General features: G+C 46.1%; 1 protein-coding gene across 1 annotated transcript in view; it reads right to left on the bottom strand.

The window, feature by feature from the left end:
• Nucleotides 1–1,856: 1,856 nt before the first annotated feature.
• Nucleotides 1,857–21,552, bottom strand: part of LOC126540570 (rifampicin phosphotransferase-like) — a 148,655-nt gene continuing 128,959 nt past the window's right edge. The window contains exons 39-40 of the mRNA XM_050187408.3: nucleotides 7,727–7,801; nucleotides 1,857–3,111 (exon numbers count right to left, since the gene is read on the bottom strand). Coding sequence (XP_050043365.1) covers nucleotides 3,038–3,111; nucleotides 7,727–7,801 — 149 coding nt within the window. The 3' untranslated portion in view covers nucleotides 1,857–3,037. The remainder of the gene's footprint in view (nucleotides 3,112–7,726; nucleotides 7,802–21,552) is intronic.

Here is a 21,552-nt window from a genome sequence, read left to right as displayed (position 1 = left end):
ACTGTTATGTTGAAAGGCCTGGACGTGATGCTATATCCAAGTATATTTACAAGTAGACCAGCGCCTCATAGCTAAAAGGCGATAGCCTTCCCCACCTTCATATCATGGTCGTCGTTTAGGCACTAATAGCCATTTTTGTCCTCAGTGCTACTGGCCTCTATCAATATGTTGTGTAAGGGATAGCGATGTAATTTTGAGAGTTTTGAATGAAATGCGCAATACAGTGTGCAAGGAGTTCGAAAACAGTATAACTTTCGGGCTATGGGTAAAATCTCACAACCTATATCTGAAGCATTTTTTTTTTCTGTCAAATGCATGACGTTACATTCATGATACTTCTCTCAGATTGTTTTCAGTGTTCCTGGAAATATTCATAACTTAATAAGCAAGGTTTTCTTTTCAGCTTCTTGTGACAGTACGCGCTCCTCACATAATTATCGAATATATACTCAAATATCGCCATATACGCAAAAAGAGTGTAAGCCAGTATCTCCATATCGTTTTATTCAAGTCCTCTTAGCAAGTTTCACCATCCTATGTGAATGCCAGCACGTCTGAAACAGACGAGTAGTTAGTTGCATACATAGCCATTGAGTACGCGTAAAAAATATGAATAAGCATAAGGAGACAGCCGGATATCCTGACACCTCGACACACTTTCGGATATCTTGTAAACCAGGCGTGGTCTTCAGACAATTTAGCGCCATGTCAATATCGTTTGTCAGTGTCAGCTATCGCGCTCTCAGCAAAACACTCCCGCCGCCATTTGACATGCTTAGAAATGCGGCACTGATGACCGTAATTTATCTGTGTACTTTCTCCGTTGTCGTCGTGTCCTGGTGATTAGGGTCACGAAAGGGTTCTGCAAAATAAATACACCATGACATGCTATGTACTTCCTTAAACGGTTCCTCTTGGAGGCGCCATGTGTTCCAGACGTTCTGTTGGTGATGTCGAGAAGATTACCGATGTTTTGTTCTTGCTTGTACTGTCGACAATGCAGATCCGTTAAAAATAGCGCTGATCAGACGTATCTCACAGTTCGCACGAACCGTCTTCCAAGTAGTTTATTGCCTTTATCCTAGTGTAAACCCAGCAGGTTCTATGTCCTCTACATCTGCTCTCTATCTCATTCATCTAATGGCACTTACTGGTGCAGCGCCTAGGATTTGGCCTAATAAACGACACTCATGTTTTTCAACTTGGAAACTCGATAACGCAACAAAAGATTTCTGTTATCATGACAAATTGCTAAGACACGACGGGACGTTGTCTAAATGATATATGAAGAGACGTGGTGACGGCCTGGTCTTGCATAAAGGAATGCGTGAAGCCAAGTTTTTGATTCAACGCTTTGTTGTGTCAGCCCACAATATTTCCTGGAAGAGGCAATGTCACTGTCCACCATTACGTTTTCCCTTATTTCTTCGTCACTAATCTAAGCAGTGCTTCACTTTCGTTGTCAGCAATACTAGCAGATCATGAAAAGCGGATGGCTTAAAAACAAACAATGCAATAGCAATTCATATTCTGAACGGCCGTATGACGGTCGTGAAGAATACGAATGCGTCACACGTCAATGAAGATCGTGCATATTTATCCTCCTTTAGAATAAAGCACCCTCTTCATGTTTACACTCTCAGCCAATTTACTTCTTCCATGCATGTTTATTGCACATAAACATAGAAACCTAAAAAAGCCATAAGCCTTCGAACAAGGCTGAAACTTGGCGCCTCGTTAAATGAGGCGTACTTGAAAGCCTATAACAGCTATCTGTCATAACTACATAACTTGCATCTGTTTCGTGTTTATGTTAGTGAAACAGAATGGACACAAAAAAACATCGGACGCAGTACTCATTAGCCATAATATTTTATTCGCAGCAATAAAAGAGCCCCATCAAGGAAACAAAATTGCAGAGCCGCGTAATCAGGCAGCTTGTAAAAAAATAATAATAAAGCATTTCAATGCTTCTTCCAGGATATAACACGCTACCTACTTGGTATTAAAGTGTTCAAGCACGTGGACATCCTATAATAACCTCACTCCCCCTTGCGCGCTCTTCCGCACTATGCTTGACATTTCTTTACCGCAACGCGAATTACGTACATTGCACCCTGAGGCACAACTGTGGGCTGTCTAAAGGCACGTGCTGTGTGCATACTGCACACTTTTCTACAGCACTCAAAAATGAGCTCAGACGAAAGGCAGGTGCAGCAAAAATCATGCAAAGAAATCAAAGAACCGGCAGTTGCTTTTCACCGTCGAGCGGAAATCAACTTTTTGCAAGGAAGGCCAGCCAGTCCTAACGTCTTGTGTAAAATTCGCTCCGGTCGCGTGCACTGTAATAACCAATACAAACGGTGACTTGGTGACCACAGGGGCAAATATGGCACTTGTGTTCAGCTCGAGCCCAGGTCTTTCGAACTAAGCCATGTGCTTACCGACAAGCAGAGATATGTCATGATATTGTTCTTCGTCGTCATGGAACCTAAGGTTCTTTTATTTCTTATTCCCAGTTCCGATTTTAGTTTATTCCCGTATTGCCAAACGTATGACTAGGGCTGCGCTGAGTTTGATACCTCAAAATTCTTATTTAACCAAGGATAACTTACCTCATAGCCCATAATCGCGTTTTGGATATGTTGGACCTAAGGCTCAGTTGTGGGTGGTTCAGAAAACCAATTACACAATACTTACTATATTAATTAAGCATTAACTTAAATACCGTTGCATACTATTTTGTACAAATTTACACTCCATGGGCAGAAGTAAAAGTAAGCATGTTCTTCTGATATTTTTCCTAATGTAGAACAGTGTTTGGTGATTACAAGGCAATGCAAATGCATTCAGAACAAAGTGTCCTGTACAAACGCTTTCTGTTGCACCTCTGACGATTTACAGTTTCTTTCATTCTACATTTTACATTTAGATTTTTCATTTTAAATTTCATTAAAATATGTTAAAATACATTTCGCGGGTGATCAGTTAGGTTATGCATTTTTTATAGGCGAGATGGATCCTGCAAAGATGTCTTTCAGTCTTCGCCAGCAACCGGAGCCGCGATTCTTCGGAGAACACCAGTGTTGCCGTCGAGCTGCACGTAATCGCCTAAAATGATAAAAATAAATTATACATACTATTTATCACCGCTTACAAATACTCTAAAATTTCAACCTTATTAGGAACAAAGTTGCCTCATAGTTCCTCTACGCATTCACATTTATGAATTTAGGAACAGGAGGGAGAGTGCGGGAAAACGCGGTAGTTTATTCATAACCTCATTGGGTTTAATTGCGTTTGTCATCTGGGGATGTACGCGCACGCAGTTAGCGTGTAACGTGAAAAAAAGTTATCTTTCTCTCACACATAATTATGTTGAAATCGATTTTCTGCAGGTTCGTAATCAGATGCGTCGTCGCCGACGTGATCGACGTCGGCGACGACGATCACGTCGCCGACGTCGATCAAGAGCCTCCAAAGCCTCTGCAGAACGCCACACACGTATATTACCACCCACGCTTCCGCCCAGGCCAAACGCAGTCAGCTCAAAGGACAAGGCTACATCGAACAGCACGGCTGCTGACGCGTGGCCTGCACTCCCGAAGCTACATGCCCCTACTGAGCGAAATGATACTTCTACAGTAGGGGACACTTCGTCTGTTCCTGATAAATTGGCGGACCAAGATCAACAAATTGTTGTTATGATCAGCTCTCTGGTGAGTGCTATTCGTGTTCTACTGGACAAGCTACAGACACCAACAGCTCGAAGTGCATTGCAAGTGCTGGATGCCATCAGTCCGGTTCTGGCGAGCCTTCAGAAGTCCAGTGCTTGAGAACTTCTACAGCAGAACCATGGCTCATCGACAACAACAAAGATCGTTCCGGGATGATGTGAGACGTGCCTCCATATTCCAATGGAATGCGAGAGGCCTGAGGTCTCGTATTTCGGATTTCCGACAGTTCGTATTTGCAAACCATTTTCCTATACTGGTCATCTGTGAACCGAACTTATCAGCCTGCATAAGACTATCGGGATATGAATCTTTTCTTTCAAACACGTGTGTCCGTGGTAGTAAGGTTCTGGTTTACATTCGCAAGGACCTAACGTATTTTTCCCAACACGTAGCGCCACACGACGGTAACCAATACGTCTGTGTTACTGTGAAAAAGAAGAAGCTGTCTTTTACTCTTATTGGCGTCTACCTTTCCCCAACAAGTCAGTTTGATAGAAAACGACTGGAAGATATTATGGCTGATACTCCCGGTCCTTGGATAATAACAGGGGACTTCAACGCTCACCACCATATATGGGGAAGCTCCAGGATAAATTCGAGGGGCAGGTCACTAGTATCCTTTGCATCAGGCCACAACCTGTGTCTTCTAAATGACGGAAGCCCGACATTTCTGCGAGGAACTACATACAGTAGCTGCCTTGACTTGACTTTGGTGTCACGTTGCCTGACTTTGAGCGTGCAGTGGTTCACTGATGTTGAAACCCATGGCAGTGATCATATACCGACCTATGTGAGAATCGATGGACTAGACGCCGCATTACCGGTTGTCTCTCGCCAAATCGACTGGTCAGTCTTTCAAGATCGCGTAGAAGACACATGCAAGACACATATTTCACGCAGATTAGAAGACATAATTGCTGACGCTATGCAAGATTGCACACGCTGCTTCACACATCCATCAAAGCGTACAGATAATGACATTGAATTGGAAAGGCTTCGTGCACTACGTCGCCGAGCTGAAAGGAGATACAGGCGCACGAAGTCAATTCTTGACCTCAGAGAAGCTCGGCGCATGCAAAAGAAGATCAAACGCCGAATGGATAAGCTAGCGGATCAAAGATGGAAATCTTTTTGCGACTCACTAGACCCCCGCAAGCCATTGTCCTGTGTGTGGCGTACCCTACGGGGTCTTTGCTCAAGTCCCCAGCAACGACACCCATTCAACGCCCTTGCTCTCTATCAAAACCGCCGCGAGATAGACGTCGCAGAGGAATTTTGTGCGAACGTCGCCGGCGGCACAGTTTTAGTCCCTGACATGGCTCTAGGCAACATACCCGACCCACGAGATGCAAGTATGGACGCTCCATTCTCTATGGAAGAGTTAGAAGCTGCTATGGCGCTATGTAGGTGTTCGTCTTCACCAGGACCCGATGGCATAACATATACTGCTTTGCGCCACCTAGGCAGAGAAGCACGAAGAGAACTCCTCAGCCTTTTTAATACTTCATGGCAAGATGGTGTCGTCCCACAGGAATGGAAACGCAGCCGCCTGGTACCGCTTCTAAAAGCAGGAAAGTCCCCGCTCGAATTGGCATCCTATCGGCCTATAGCTCTTGCCAGCTGCGTCGGGAAGCTTATGGAACGTATGATCCTCATGCGTCTCGAATGGTACCTTGAACATCATAAAATTTACCCTGACTCTATGGCGGGATTTCGACGCGGTCGTTCATCGATTGACAGTGTCATCGATCTCGTATCATCTGTGGAACAACAAAAATCTCGGAAGCGATTATCAGTAGCGCTCTTTCTTGACGTGAAAGGCGCTTACGACAACGTTTCCCATCAAACCATTCTAGACGCACTTCTGACAATTGAACTAGGAGGGCGAGTATATCGATGGGTCAGTAACTACTTGACACAAAGGTCCTTGTTCGTACGAACGGAAGATGGTCCGACTACCGACCACTACACATGCCGAGGCGTTCCCCAGGGCGGTGTTCTAAGCCCTATTCTTTTCAACCTCGCGCTTCTTGGGCTGGCCGAATCCCTACCGGAAACAGTGAGTGTTTCAATCTACGCCGACGACATCTGCATCTGGACATCAGCGGTCACTCGCCTGCAGGTTCGCGCACGGCTACAGAAAGCAGCAACACAGGCATCTGACTACCTTCACACACAAGGCCTTACCATCTCAACAGAAAAATGTGCATTAGTCGCTTTTACGCGAAAAACGATGACTCCTTATCCAGTATGCATCAATGGTCAGCCTATCTCCTACAAGAGAAATCACCGGTTTTTGGGCGTCATTGTAGACCGGGACCTCACTTGGAGCCCTCATGTTGCCCACTTAAAGAAGAAGCTCACATCTATTGTTCACGTCTTCAAGTTCATCGCCGGCAAAACATGGGGACCGTCAGTGGGCTCCATGCTACAGTTATATCGAGCACTGTTCATCGGATTCCTACGCTATAGCTCCCCCGTGCTTGCTAAAACCTGCAAGTCAAATCTTCGAGCACTTCAGAGCGTGCAGGCACAGGCACTACGTGTTTGCCTAGGCCTTCCGCGCAGCGCCTCGACAGCTGGAACCATTATAATCGCTCAAGACCATCCGATCACAACTTATATTAGCACCGAAACGCTTAGAACCCATGTTCGTCATGTTTCACGGATGCAGTCAAGCTTTCTTGCGTGCCTGCCAGAACGACGACCACAGGCGTCCTTCTCCAACAAGGTCAACATCCATCGTGCCTCCTTACCATCGGGTTTCACACCCTCTGCACGTTCAACCTCAGCTTTGTGGTGTTTAAAACAACCTCAAGTGCGTCTTACGATTCCAGGGATAAGAAAAAAGACCGACCTGCCTACCTTGGCCTTGAAGCAAGCAGCTCTGGATTGTTTGCACACTTTCTACTTTGATCGAGTACATATATATACGTATGGCTCTTCCACTCAGACCAGCTCCACCAGCGCAGTGGTTATACCATCCCGTTCACTAAGCATCCAATACAAGATCTCTCACTTGACAACATCGACTAGTTCGGAGCTTGTTGCCCTCCGAGGTGCCGTTGATTATATTAATAACCAACCGGCTAATCGGTGGGCTATATTCTGCGATTCGAAGGCGGCCTTACAATGTCTTCTGGCATCTCTTCGTCGCGGGTCATGTGAACAACTCGTGTCGGAGATACGAGAAATGCACCATCACATGATCGCGAAAGGACACGACGTCGTGTTTCAGTGGCTGCCTGGTCATTGCGGTATCTCCGGCAACGACCTCGCTGACGAAGCTGCTAGAAAAGCTCACGAGGGAGCAACCCTTGTTTCAATACCTTTATCGCGGACCGACGCAGCCCAACACTTAGGCAAGCTAGCGCACTCTTTGACATTGGAGACGTGGCGCACATCTGAATTCACTCACCATCGCTTGCTTTCCCTCGATCCCTACATGCAACTGCGGCTGTTACCAGGTCTTCCGCGAAATGAGGAAACAGTGCTATGCCGCTTACGTTTGGGCGTCGCATTCACAAATGCTTATGCATTTCTGATTGGAATGGCTGATAGCGCCGAGTGCAATGCCTGCGGTGTCGAGGAAACCATAGAACACCTACTGTGCTACTGCCCATCTTATGAAAATGAAAGGCAAGACCTCTGCACAGCTCTCAATCAGCTAGATGGAAAGCCGTTCACCTTGAACAAGATCTTGGGATCATGGCCTCGCATATCACAGCTACAAAAGGCCACAAAAGCGCTGCTGCGATATTTGAAAGCGACCGGATTGAGTCAACGTCTGTGATCCGGACTGAGTGACCGACTGATATCTCCAGTGGACTTTCTCTTTTCTTTTAATCTTTCCGTCCCCCTTTCCCTCTCCCCAGTGTAGGGTAGCCAACCGGGCTCAGTCCTGGTTAACCTCCCTACCTTTCATTTATCATTTTTCTCTCTCTCTCTCTTAACGTTCCCGGTGGCGTCCAGAAACACAAAGCACTCACCGGACGTGAGCATCGTGGTGACACCCTCGATACCAACGACACACGGTAGACCGTACTCGCGCGCCACGACAGCACCTGGAAGGAATGAGACGAACGTAAATGTGAATGTTTGAACTCATATTACTTAGTGCTCACGGCATCACAAGGTGCGTTGAAGGGCACCAGAGCATGTTTTTTTCTCAGGGAGTCACTGAAAGTTAGCTTTAAAGGGACGTATGCAAGGGATACAGTTCGATTCAATAATTTCCGTGGACATATTGTCGCTGAATTATCACGTTTACAACGACCCGGACTCGCGCGCGCGCATACGCGCACAAACACAAGAGAAACATGTGAACAGAAATAGAGAGTTACACCTCTATGCAAGCTCTGCATGTTGTCTGCCGTTCCATTCGAACGTGGCGTTTGTGTGTATGTGGTCCACGCATATGCAGGGACACCACGGAGCACTTTCGGCAAAGCGCATGTGCGATGAGCTAAGAAATGTTTCAATGGGTTCAGTCATCTTCCTATCGCTGGTTGCACTACAAACAGAAGCACCTTCACTTTGCTGCAGCACCATGTTGTTTGACGCTCAGAGCGAAGCGGTTTAAAAATAACAATGGTTTTCGCGCGACGACGGCGTGCGGCTGCGTGATTGGTAGGGAATGTCCATCGAAGAACGACAATCAACGCATCCTGAATGGAAGTGCCGAAATTTCATTTCGGTGTTACATATTATTCATTATAAATGTCAACTAGACAACACCTTCTTTGTGCAGCTTCTTCAGCAAAATAATCCGCAATTTTTTTTCCTTATGTAACATTTTACCGGCTGCGCGTCGGATTTTATCAAGCAGCCTGTGCGGCTGCGGCATTGAAAGCTGAGCAACGGTCCAGCAACAAAGCATGCGTGGAGCCCCGAAGTGGCCGTATGACTGGTGCGCCGATGAGAACACTCAGGTGGTGTCGGTGATGAATCATCACTAAGGAAGCCAGCAGACAGGACGCCAGAAAATCTACGATAGCTCACGTGGCTGTAGTTGATGTATCAGTTGATCCGCTTAGCATACATCTGCGAAGGTTTATTTATGCACTAAGCATTCTAAATATACTTCCCTCGTGTTGGTCTCCTTCAGCTCTCCTTAACGTAGCCCCTGAAAGGTCGCTTTCGCTCCCGAAACATCAGCGCAAGCCCAAGGTTACCCAATAGAAAATGCAACAGCTGCATGTTGGCCTTTCTGTGATGTCTATCATCATATACTATTCAATTCAAACCGCTATATTTCGACACCAATGATGTTGAAGACTGAACAAAAAAAAATCATAATGCTTTACGTGGTCCACGGCCCCGTTTTACAAGCAGCGCCAAACATCAGACGATAAAAAGTGTGTCACATATACAAGTTAGCATCACAACACTATTGAAAAATAATACAAATACAAAAAACACGTGACATACATAATTAATAATTTTTGTGGTTATCCTATAGCCACTCAAACATTGAAAGCGTGCAATATTTTTCTGGCCTAACATCTATATAGATAAAGATAGCATAAAAGGCCACACCAATTATACGTCATTAACGAATGACATAGTATACGCAATATTTCTTTCACTAATTTATACACAAGGATTTAAGGCCTGTTATACAAAGAGTAAATTTAGAATTTGACGATGAATAAATCCACTTTCGCGGTTAGGACATGCCATCTTAGCGGGCTTCATATGCTGCTACGGCGGAAGAACGGAAACAACGGCAGAATGAAATACCAGTGAATATAACAGGGTACTTTAATGAGTATATATTCAGACCCGCAAGTACCATGCAAAAAATGTCAGCACTTGCGCTAAAGGTTGCTGTCGCTTTCAAAGCGTCGCTTTTTGGCAAAACTGCAAATTGTAAGATTTTAACCATGCACTGACGGACTTGGTGAAAAGCCGCGGGCAGGATAACTCAATCGTAAGCAGTACTCACGCACGGAAGTCTTGTTCCTATATGATGAGACGTCTGTAGCTATCTTGTATTTATTGCACAATGAAGCTTCTGTGGTACATCACTGCACGTAACTTACACGACGGCGTTTAGTTCAAAGAAGCGTATGGGCTCGTTAGTAGGATTAGATTACTCTGCTGCTCTTTCGACAGGCGCTGTACAGACGTCCTACTGAACCAGAAAAAAAGTACGGTATCCGTCCTGTATTAATTTGTGGTCGCTTAGGATAGCATATGAATAGCTTTATTAAAATGCCGGCAACCGACGGTTTAACGCGTCGGGACGTTGGCCAAGCGTCAACCCGGGGATATGCCCTACTCTTCACTGTCCTAGTTCGGCCCATTTATGGTAGGTCGCGAGGCTCGTGCCTTTCGAGCGCACCCCGGGCAATACGTTCTTGATATACGTTAAGTTGATGTAAATACAAGTAATGAAGCGTAAGCACCTTCGAGATACTCTTCGTAACAAGTTAACAAAGTGTATTAATACTTGAAATCATAACAACCAGCGCCCACACGTTACACTACAGGTGGTGACGGCGTCAGAATGCTCGCTGCATTTTGGAGAATGTGATATTTTTGTCACACATAAAAGATAAATATATGGATAATACAGCACAGTGTATCGCCATGATGCGGTCACTTCTAGGCTCAGTTCGAGGATCTCTCACTTGAGCTGTGTTTGTGATTATTTTTATCGCCTTCATTAGGTATTAGTAAGTTCCGGACTTGATATGAACTTTCTCTCAACCGCATTTGCTGACCTAATACATATAGAGCAGCCTGTTTCGTAATGAGCACAAATCTATAAATTTGAGGCTGGTAAAGGCGAAGTGATTGAAGCTAACGCAACGCAAAGGACATTTGTTCTTAAAGACCACTGCTGGTATACCACTCATATAAACTGTAATTACACACACCAGCGTCAACTGCTGCTTCTTACAACCTTGACTGTCACACATCATCAATGCATTTCGCAAGCCAACCACTTGAGGCAAGACCATATAAATGGACAGCGTGAAACAAAACTAATTGATAAGAAATTGTGCATTAGAGAGAGCAACATGTAGATAACTAAATAGTCAAAAGCACCATCTCACTTTACTCCTCCTATTTAAGTACAATCACTCTCAAGCAACGGATGACTAAACCATATGATATCTTGGTATGACCGTATATTGCGTTAAAATATGTCTAGTAAATACACTGACTTTGCATTTCTTCGATACCATATATTTGTGGTGATTGAAAAAAGCTTGCTAGAGAGCCCGTTAAACATTCTTTTGGCGCTTAGCCTTGAAGTGCAAAAGCAAATACACTTAGAGTTTCACCGCATCATCTTCCATTTGTTTCGGTCTCTTTCACTGTAACCTGACTGCTGATCTTTGGGTATTTACAAACAGTCAGTTATACTGGCTCCTAAACTGTCCAAGGTACACTGTAAGTAAAAATTAGCCGAGATGGGAGTTTTATCGGCTTATCAGCCCCAATACCTCCCATGCCCCAAGCATTTACTCCGTCATAGCGGAGTGAAGACGGCACATGTCTTCATTATACTCCGATAGGTTAGGAACGGAGTATAAAAACGACATGACACGATTATACTCCGCACGGAGTTTCAGGTCACGTGGTTGGAAACTCCCCACGGAGTAAATAGCGACGTGCGTGCGTGTGTCAGCGCGCGTCCGTGTGAACCTTGTGAAGCTCCAGTGCCTTCGTTGGTTATTTCATGTGATCATTTGCCGAGAGAACGTATCATCAGTGCACCGAGTAGCTGCAACGACCGATTAGTGTTTTGTGTGAACGTGTCAAGGTTATTTGCACTCGCTGCTCAAACGCGCTGGACGTCTTCCCTGGGTTGTACGCTTGAAAATCCGCGATAATATTTTCGGTGTCCGAGAAATCGCCAATGCGACAAGATGTCGTGCGCCTGTGCAAGGCATGTTTTGGCTGTGTACAGCCGCTCAGTCTACGAGATCGCGCCGTTTGTACATTGAACGCAAAACAAGTCGTGGTATACAACTGTCGGTAGCAGTTCACAAACTTGAGCAAATTGCAGCAGAAAGTGCGACTTCTTCGTCACAGCGACGTTTACTAATCGAAACAGACGACGAAATGTATCACGCTGCCTCCTCGTTGCGTCGTCTGCAGCTGTCGCTGCCGCTTCCCTGGCAATCCTATTGCAAAACCGCCCAGTGTCCAATACAACGCCGGATTATGGGCCCGTGTCGCGCGGTGCATGCTGGGGCGCTAGTCAGGCACGGCGTACTGGTGCGAAAAAGAGCTCTTGCGCGTTAAATACGTGGTGCCCGGAAACGTATATATATTGTTATATTATAGAAAGCAATAAAGAACGTACTAGTGAAAAAAAAAAAAAAAAAGGTCAAATTAGGAATCGAACGACTGACCTTCAGTTCCCAAGCGCGGTGCTTTACCACTACGCCATGTGAGGAAGTGGTACCCTAAGGATAATTCACCATAGTTTAATTTGGCAGAGACAGGTCTCGTACAGATAGTAAATGTGTTATTGCTCACCAACTAAAACTCACGCCTGTACCAGAGAACTAAAGTTGCTGTTCTTATTGAGTAGTATGCTTGGAAGTGTCACGACATCGATTTGCACTTGCGATAGGTACTTTAACTACGAAAAAAGTCCTAAATTAACCGCCGACCCGGGAAGCTGTATGGGCTGTTACTACTGATTTCGATAGCCGTTTCTTGTTCTTCAGGCATGGGATATGCAACGTTTTCTAAGTTCAGTTATGCGATTCAATTGACACGTCCGTTTAGTCATATATCTTCGTCAGAGAAGCGCAGGCTAGTGCTGGCAGCCTTCGGCGACAGCACGTATACTTATTTGTGTTTATGACGCGTCACATCGGCGCGCATCGCTTCTTGTACTGGCACCGTAGACACGAAAGAAAAAAACAGTTTATTTAAGAACACCGATGCGAAAGTTGAAATATGGAGTGATTTATCCTTGTTTAGTCTTGTTGGTTCCTGAGCCCAGACGCGCCGATAGCGTGCAGACGGACTCGGCGGATACGCCTGAGCTTCCGTGGGGACCACTCCGTGGCGGGGAGCGATCTCGGCGCGGGTAGCTGGCGAAAGCTAAAATGCGTGTATTTGAGCCCCAGAACCTTCTTTTAGTACGATAGGGAAAGTGGAAGCGCGCGAATCGCCTCAACTTCGTTGTCGGTGCGATAATATCAATCAGCGGTAGGCTTCGAACTCGGGGTCCGTTCGAGCGCGTCTGAACAACTGGATTTCATGTCCACTCCACAACACTGCGACAAATCCCAGTCATATGTTACGCGCAAACTACTAAAAAACGCGGCGTCCTCTGCGTATGCGTGATTTCGTTCAAGAATTTAGCTATCCGCCCAGTCAAAAGGGAAAATGCAAGAAAAACGAGAGTGATCTTCAATGTCAAATGTGCATGTATAAACAGGGCAACTTACGCACCTTTGCACCAAGCTGCGACACGAAATAGAGTGTTATGACCCCAAGATATAACGTTATTTAGGACAAGAGACTAGTATCAAGCGATGAAATTGTATAAAGCATTGAATATTCAGCAGCGATCGTCCTCGCGCACTGGAACCAGCGCGGCACAAACACACCCAGCGCAGTTTCCAGTGCGAACCAGCGAACTGCAGCGAGAACCAGCGCCTGTACAGCACAAACCAGTGCGCCCGAGAGTCATGGCAGTGGAACCAGCGTCTCGTCCAGTGGGACCCAGCGTTCTCACGTGTCCCAGTCAGTCCCAGCGAGCGCCAGCGTCCCCATGTGCGATCCAGTGTCAAAAAACGTGCTGGTTTCACACTGGAAGGCACTGGAAGCAACAGACTTGAGCGGCGGCGCTCTCCGTCGCGTTCGGGAAACACCTGCTTTGCGCGCGATCCACCGTGCAACGCGTCGGAGTGGTTTCCGCGGCGATTCGTGTGGTATACGAACAAGCCCCTGCAAACACGACCAGAATACTTCGCAGCCAAGAAGCTGCAAACAAACGTCTATGCTCAGCACTCCTTCGTTTTACACAAAACGATCTTACTAAACGCGAGTGTCGATGTTATGTCGACGCGATGTTATCAACGCGAGTGTCGCCGCAGCGGAGTGCCGTCTATTTAGGCTCCCCTTGCAGCCGCTGATATCGCTGGGAGCCACTAGGCTTAGAACCTATCTTCGTCAGGACAATAAACGTCTCTACAATTTTGTCGTGCCTGATGAAAATGCCGCTGGCTGTCCTGACATGGTTGGCAGCGATGAGCAAACACATACGCAAGCCACGCAAACCACCGCGACTCACGATCGCTGTGCTGCCCGCCTATATATGAGTCAACTTGTATCGCGGATCTCGAGTTGTGACTAAATTAATTAACGTCGTGCCTCAGGGACGGGAGGGCCACATTTAAAACGCCAGGTCCTTTGGAGCTGGCTACTTATATACGTCGAGGTGGCCTTCAAGCACAGCTGCAGAACCAATGAACCAAGAAAAATTGCCGTCAGCCGACATTGTCTGGCCATGACATAAATAAACTGCCAACATATTTAAGCAGAACACGCATAATCACGTAACTGTAACCAGAGATGAGGAATAGTGTAACCTAGTGTCTCATGTTACCAAAGTTATATGTGCTATGCTGAATAAAATCTCTATAAGCTTACGCCAAGACAAACTGCCCTAATCTAACTAAACATAGAAAATTAAGGCTAAGCTTTAATAACATCAGCTTTACACGTGTGACAGGTGGGCCAGTACGTATCGATTCACCCTAGCTTATGGAACATGCTAATGTACCGAAACTCCTTCAAAGTGTAAGCTGCTATACCATATCTAATACATGTCACACTGGACATTTTAATGTCATTAGATGCAAATTACGTTCAGTGCAATAAATGCCATTCGACCTGTGGTGGTGGTACACAACAAAAATCGATGTCATTCGGTCATGATATCAATGGCAATCATTGCAAAAAAAATTGGTGAGAGAACAAGAGCAAGGTATATGTAGAATGTCTATGTAGAAAGTCAACTTATTTTAACATAAATATGGCGTGTCACTTCACCAGAATAACACGCATATAAAACTTCCAATTCCAGAATTTCTAGCCACTACAAGCAAAAACAAGGCTTGACCAGCTTAGTAGCCATAGCCAATAAATTGAAGACAAACAATACGGCTGACAATACGGCAGTAGCCGAAGCCGTCAGTTGTTGTGTGCTTTGCATTGTGAACAAAGCAATCGGAGGAAGAGGCGAGACTGTCAAATAGATGCATACAGGCACTCGACTGCTTGCAGTATGACTGACCAGTAAAGCGACAGCCGCCAGACGCCACTGAGGTGGAGAGTAAAAAACATTTTGTGAAAGCCTGCCGTACAGCTTTCCTCTAGTCGAAATAGCAGATGCCTTAAATAACACAAAATTAATTACCTCTTTACATTACTGCTTCTGAAATTATGAATGCTCAATGTCATTTTAGTCATTCGCCACGAGTGCAAAGCCGACTGATTTTTTTCAGATTCATTTGATTGCAGAAGTAATTCGATTCTAATGGCATTAAATATTGCTGCGTAACAACCGAATAATGTCATTCAATGCTAATGCCATTCGATTCGAATGACATTAAAATGTCCACTGTGACAGGAGTATAACACAACCACTTGTGAGCCACTGGCGATGTTACCACTATCCATTCATCTTTAGAATGCTGATTAATTATGTTTCAGAATGATTTCATTAAATATGCTAGTCCTATTCCCAAGCCTGTGTGAATCAGTCACTTGTGAAGAAACTTTCCATTTTTCTGTGAAGTATGGGTTAGGTTGCTGCATCAGCTCAGATAGGGTACCAGAAATTGTTTCTACCCGTCAAATGACGAAACACAAGTCTACAGTTACCTTCATTGCCTTTACATTGCACTTATTGCGCAAAGTATAAATGGTATTGCAGCTTTCGAAAAACTGATCCAAAATCAGCTATTTATTTTGCATCCGTATTTTGCTCATGGTGCACATCTTTCTACAGAAATTGCTAAATCAATGTCAGCAGCAGAAGCAAAACTAAGGTAGATCATTCTTGTCGCAGATTTTTAGCAAACATTTGAATATGAAGTGTATTGCAAGCAATCAGTGCAGGCTGAAATTATTTATTTGCTTCATGACTTACAAACAACAGGCGATGGAGGAATCAGATTTTGTGTATTCATATAAATACTTTGTACGTACAAAGTAACTATGCATGGCACAACATATAATACTCCTGAATTCATGTCGAAAGATTGTAACGCATACTGTTGAGTAATATCTCATGTGTCTTTTTAACTCTAGAAGTCAACAATGCACCTATGAAATTTTTCTAGTTGGAACAAATGATATGAAGAAATCATATATACTAATTCAGATGAGTAGACAATTACATTTACCTTTAACATAGTGCACAGCCCTCAGCACTGAGAACATGCTAGAGATATTGACACATCATAGCAAGATTCACATACTGTAACAAGTTTAGATATTTTGCTTTACAGCTCGATGTCCAGAGCTGGATTGCTATTATCTTGTAAAATTACCACTCACGTCAATTTTCAAGGAATAAAAAGCCGGATTATTTCAGCCCCATTACAGATATTTATTTTTTTTATTATCAAGCAAGAACGTCTATAAAAGGCCACTCATTGAAGAAGGCAAACAAAACACTAAATTCCACAATCACAATGCAAGGTCATGCAAACGCCTCGTGGGTTCTATCGCAGATGCAGGTAAATCACAAAGATAACCAGGAAACACTACGTAATCGCGTTTATTCGCTGGAACGCACTGCAGCCACTTGGCTGTAAAAACATCGTACACCACCGCACATTTCTAGTACACACCACGTAGGACACATGTACGCTGCAGATATATCTGTTTTTTTCTGAGGAATGTTCGTGAGTCGCACGATAAACACAGAAGGCACGGGCGACAGGCGCGCAACCCGCGCACATTGAACACACCGGCACGAAAGCAAATGCGGACGACACCGGTGTAACCTGCGCTACACGAGTGATGAACCCTGGTAGATTTGATGCTCAGAGGGCGACCAGAGCCAATCCCGGAACCAGAGCCAGGAGCGGAGGGGGAGTTCGCGGAGTCGTTCACGGAACAGTTCGCGAAGCCGATCACGGACCAACGCTCCCCAGTCGTCCCAAGGCATCAAGGGAGGCAAGCAACAGCCGCAGCAGCAACGGCACCAGAAGAAGCAGAAGCCCAACAACAACATTAACATCGGCAAGGTGAGCTGGGATGCAGGCCCTCCCAAATCGCTTGTTCCGCACTCGGGTAACAATAGTCGAAATAACATCAGTACACACGAGACTCAGTTAGAAAAAGAAAATAAGGTACTCAGACAGAAGGTAGAGGAGCAGGATAAAAAGATTGAAGAGCTAATGAGAGCAGTTAGGGACCTCCAATCGGGAGCCCCTCACAGGGCATCGCATCCACAAGAACAGGCATCAGAAGCACCCGATTACTTTGTCAAGTTCATGGCAGAGATGAGACAGAAATTCAACATAATAGAGCAACGAATAGAGATGCAAAACACAGACATACGCAACATGCGTAAACAAGAAAGAACACAAGGGGTCAAAGACAAATTTGACCAGCGACGTCCAACATTAGGCCTGTATCCAGATAACTAATCATGGCCAGACCCAATAAAGGAAAAGGCAAAAACGAAAAACTTGAAATCTGGCAGTGGAATTGCAGAGGCTACCGAAGAAAACAAGGACAATTACAACAGTTCATCAACAAGCAGTTAATTCCGCCCGACGTAATTGCTCTGCAAGAGACCTGGGGCTTCACGCCAAAATTACAGGGGTATACATGCCAAGCAAACGAGGTCACTGGTCGAACAGCCATTCTGATCAGCAACACCCTTGCCGCCATAGCACACGACAAGATTGCTGACACAGACATAGATCATGACATTACCGAAATTATACCGAAAAAGAAGAACGGGGGAAGTACTTTTATTGTAAACGTATACAGTCCTCCAAAGCAGAAGAAGGGAAAATTCACGCACCTCTTCCACGGTGTGAGCAGGTTGGCTAAAAACAACACGCTCGTAATCGTTGGAGACTTCAACGCCAAGGATCCTAGCTGGGGATACAAGACCACCGATAAAAAGGGTACGACAGTAAAGGAGGCGGCTGACAACATAAACTGCCAACTGTTAACGGACCCAGAGGTCCCCACCAGGATGGGAAACAGCGTCCAGGAGGACACCAGCCCTGACCTCACCTTCGTAAGAAGAGCGAGACAGGCGGTCTGGGAAAATATGCTGGAAACCCTGGGTAGTGATCATTACATCATCAAGACGCAAATCGGAATGGCTCACGTAAAGCGTCGGATAGGTACAGCAAAAATAACGGATTGGGATGCCTTTAGACAAGCCTGTGATGGACATCCGCTGGGCGCGATACTGTCAATCGAGGAATGGGGGAACATGCTGAAGGAAAGGCAAAGCGAGTACACCAAGGAGATTCACCGCACAGAGCAAATACCGGAGGTAGACTCTAGACTGCTTCGGCTATGGGAGGCAAGACAGAGCCTGACCAAAAGATGGAGAAGACAGAAGTTTAATAGGAAGCTAAAGCTGAAGATTGCGGAAATTACGCAAAAGACAGAAGAGTATTCGGAACAATTGGCGAGAGCAAATTGGCAGCAATTTAGCAATTCCTTAAGCGGAACCCTGAGTACCGCCCGAACGTGGAGCATACTCAAAGCACTCCTGGACCCAACTAAAACCAAGTCGGAGAACAACAAGGCCATACAGAGGCTGGTTCACCAGTTTCAGGGCTCAGAGTATGAGCTCATAGAAAGAGTAAGGCACAAGTGCTTCGGGGACGGTGACCCAGCAGTCTACACGGAGTGCTACAAGGGGAAGGAAAATTCTGATCTGGACAGGCCTATAACCAAAGAAGAAGTATACGCAGCAATAAGAAATACCACTAAGAATACGGCTGCAGGCGCAGACAAGATAAAGAACGCGCTGATTCGCAACCTCAGTGATGAGCTGGTAGTCGAACTTACTGACTATCTCAACAAGCACTGGGCGGAGGAGACAGTACCCGAGGAGTGGAAGCATTCGGAGGTAGTGATGATTCCAAAACCTGGCAAAAAACTGCAAGTAGAAAATCTTAGACCAATCTCTCTCACGTCATGCTTAGGCAAGCTGTATGAGCGGGTGGTTACAATGAGGCTACAAAATTATATGGAGGACAACGAGCTGTACCCCCCCAGCATGTTTGGGTTCCGCGCTAAATTATCGACGCAAGACGTGCTCCTCCAGCTCAAGGAGGAGGTGCTCAGCAACGTCCCACGAAACAGCGAACACGTCATCATGGCTCTGGACATTAAAGGAGCCTTCGACAATGTCAGCCACGAAGCCATACTCACAGGAATGGATAGCCTGAACTGTGGCAGAAGGATTCATGGCTACGTCAAGGCCTTCCTCTCTAACCGGACAGCAACAATCGGCCTGGGAGCAGTCAGATCAGAGAAGTTTCGCACCCCAAACAAGGGAACTCCTCAAGGGTCGGTCATCTCCCCCATCCTCTTCAACGTCGCAATGATCGGGCTAGCAAGACAACTCGAACAACTTGAAGGCATACGGCACGCCATTTACGCTGACGACATCACGGTATGGGTGAACCGAGGATCGCTCAGCGAAAAAGAAGAGTGCCTGCAAAAAGCGGCCACCTGCGTAGAAACCTACGTTAGGGCCAGGGGCCTCACCTGCTCGACGGAGAAGTCCGAGCTCCTAAGGGTGTGGCGAGGCAAACAAAATCGAACGGTCCCTACAAACGATGAGCTCAGCCTCAACGTATACCTCGCGGGACAACGCATTCCGGAGAAGACCACCATTCGGATCCTGGGGATGTGGCTTCAGTCCAATCAACGTTGCAATCATACTCTGACACTGCTGAAGACTGCCACCATGCAGGTAGCCCGTATGATCAACAGAGTATCTAGCAAGAGACACGGCATGAAGGAGAGCGACACACTTAGGCTAGTCACGAGCCTTGTGGTTAGCAGAGTGGTGTATAGCCTTCCCTACCACAAATGTACCAAGCAAGAAGAAGAACAAGCGGACGCCATACTGCGAAAGGCGTACAAAACTGCGCTTCACCTGCCGCAGCGCACATCGACCGAGAAACTGCTGGCCCTGGGACTGCACAATACCTTCAGTGAACTAAGAGAAGCACTACTATGCTCTCAGGCACGTAGGTTGATGCAGACCCCCACGGGAAGGGTGCTCCTGCGAAGATATGGCGGCGGCAACATTATCCAAGAGATCGAGCGTACCGAGGCCATTCCGGACAAGTATCGCAGTACACTGCGAGTCGCACCGATACCCAAGAATATGGACCGGAACCTGCACAAGGCGCGTAGAGAAGCAAGAGCGGAGTACGTGCAGAGAACCTTGGCGAACAAGGACAACACAAGGTATACGGACGCGGCAACGTTCGTCAAAGACGGAAGACACAACAGCAGAGCAGTGGCGTCGGTGGTTAATTCGGACCTCAAGGAGATCACCAGCGCATCACTACAGGACTGCACGGTAGTCGAGGCCGAAGAGGCAGCTGTGGCTCTGGCAGCACTGGAGGGCTATCGATCTGGCAGGTCCCTAACAATAATAACAGACTCTCAAGCAGCATGCCGTAATTTTACAAACGGCAGAATTGGGCGCAGAGCACGCCACATACTCTGCTCATGCGACCCGGGAAACAAAGTTCAGCATACCATCATCTGGGTACCAGGGCACACTGGCATAACAGGGAACCAAGAGGCGGATAGGATAGCTCGAGGGCATACCAACCGGGCGTCCGACACATCCAGCCTTGAGGAACCCGAGTCAGTACCCATGGGCTACTCAGATATCCTAAATTATTATAAAGGGGTCCGACTGAAGTACCCACCCCCGGATAAGGACCTAAGCAGAGAGGATGCTGTTGCATGGCGACAACTGCAGACGGGTACTTTCCCGAATCTAAACCTTCTGAATAAAATTTTCCCTACACAATATGAGGCTAAGTGCCCATGGTGCGGAGAGAAACCAGATCTGTACCACATATCATGGGCCTGTCAAAATATTGAGTCCCCAACTATCTATAAAATTAAAAACCCGAGTGCGGAACAGTGGGAGAGTATGCTTTCCAGCGTAAGCTTGAACGGCCAAAAGCGCCTAGTAGAGCGAGCTCGCGGGTTGGCCATACTCAGTGGAGCCTTGGACTAGGGCACCAACCCTGTGATTGCAGACAGAAGACTCCATCAGAAGATGGAAGAGGCCGTCTGAAGCCGCGAAGATCTCTTTTCTAGAGCTCAGTAAATGTTTTCCGATCCGATCCGATCCGATGCTTTCCGACTTAAACAGCTACAACACGCTCGGAAACATCGCACGCTGCACAAGCGTACACCTGATACCGTGTCAACAATTCCTGAGGCTACAGTTGATGTTGATGACAGCAGAAAGTTATTTAAAACGAAGTGACAACGCACGTAGCACGGGCAGGAGCTCATAACGCCATGAAAAAACTTCAATACAGCTGACTTGAAGTGCGGTTCTCGGAGGCCATACTTTTGCTGGCTGCATACGGCAGAAGTTGTTCAAAATCGAAAATACGCCATAAAATTTTTTTCTACAGTAAAGTATAGCGTGCAATATAGACGCTTCAATGTTCGTTTTTTTTGTCTCGCAACTATACGTAGTTGGGCGCAATACGGCACAAAATGAGTGGGTACTGGTTAATATTAAGGCATCACGGGGGCCACACAACCGCAAAAGTCTACAGATGACGCTCGCCCC

The sequence above is a fragment of the Dermacentor andersoni genome, chromosome 2 (assembly GCF_023375885.2).
Source record: "Dermacentor andersoni chromosome 2, qqDerAnde1_hic_scaffold, whole genome shotgun sequence".
NCBI lineage: Eukaryota > Metazoa > Arthropoda > Arachnida > Ixodida > Ixodidae > Dermacentor > Dermacentor andersoni.
Note: the sequence above shows the minus strand (reverse complement) of the source record. Positions and strands in the feature narration are given on the sequence as shown.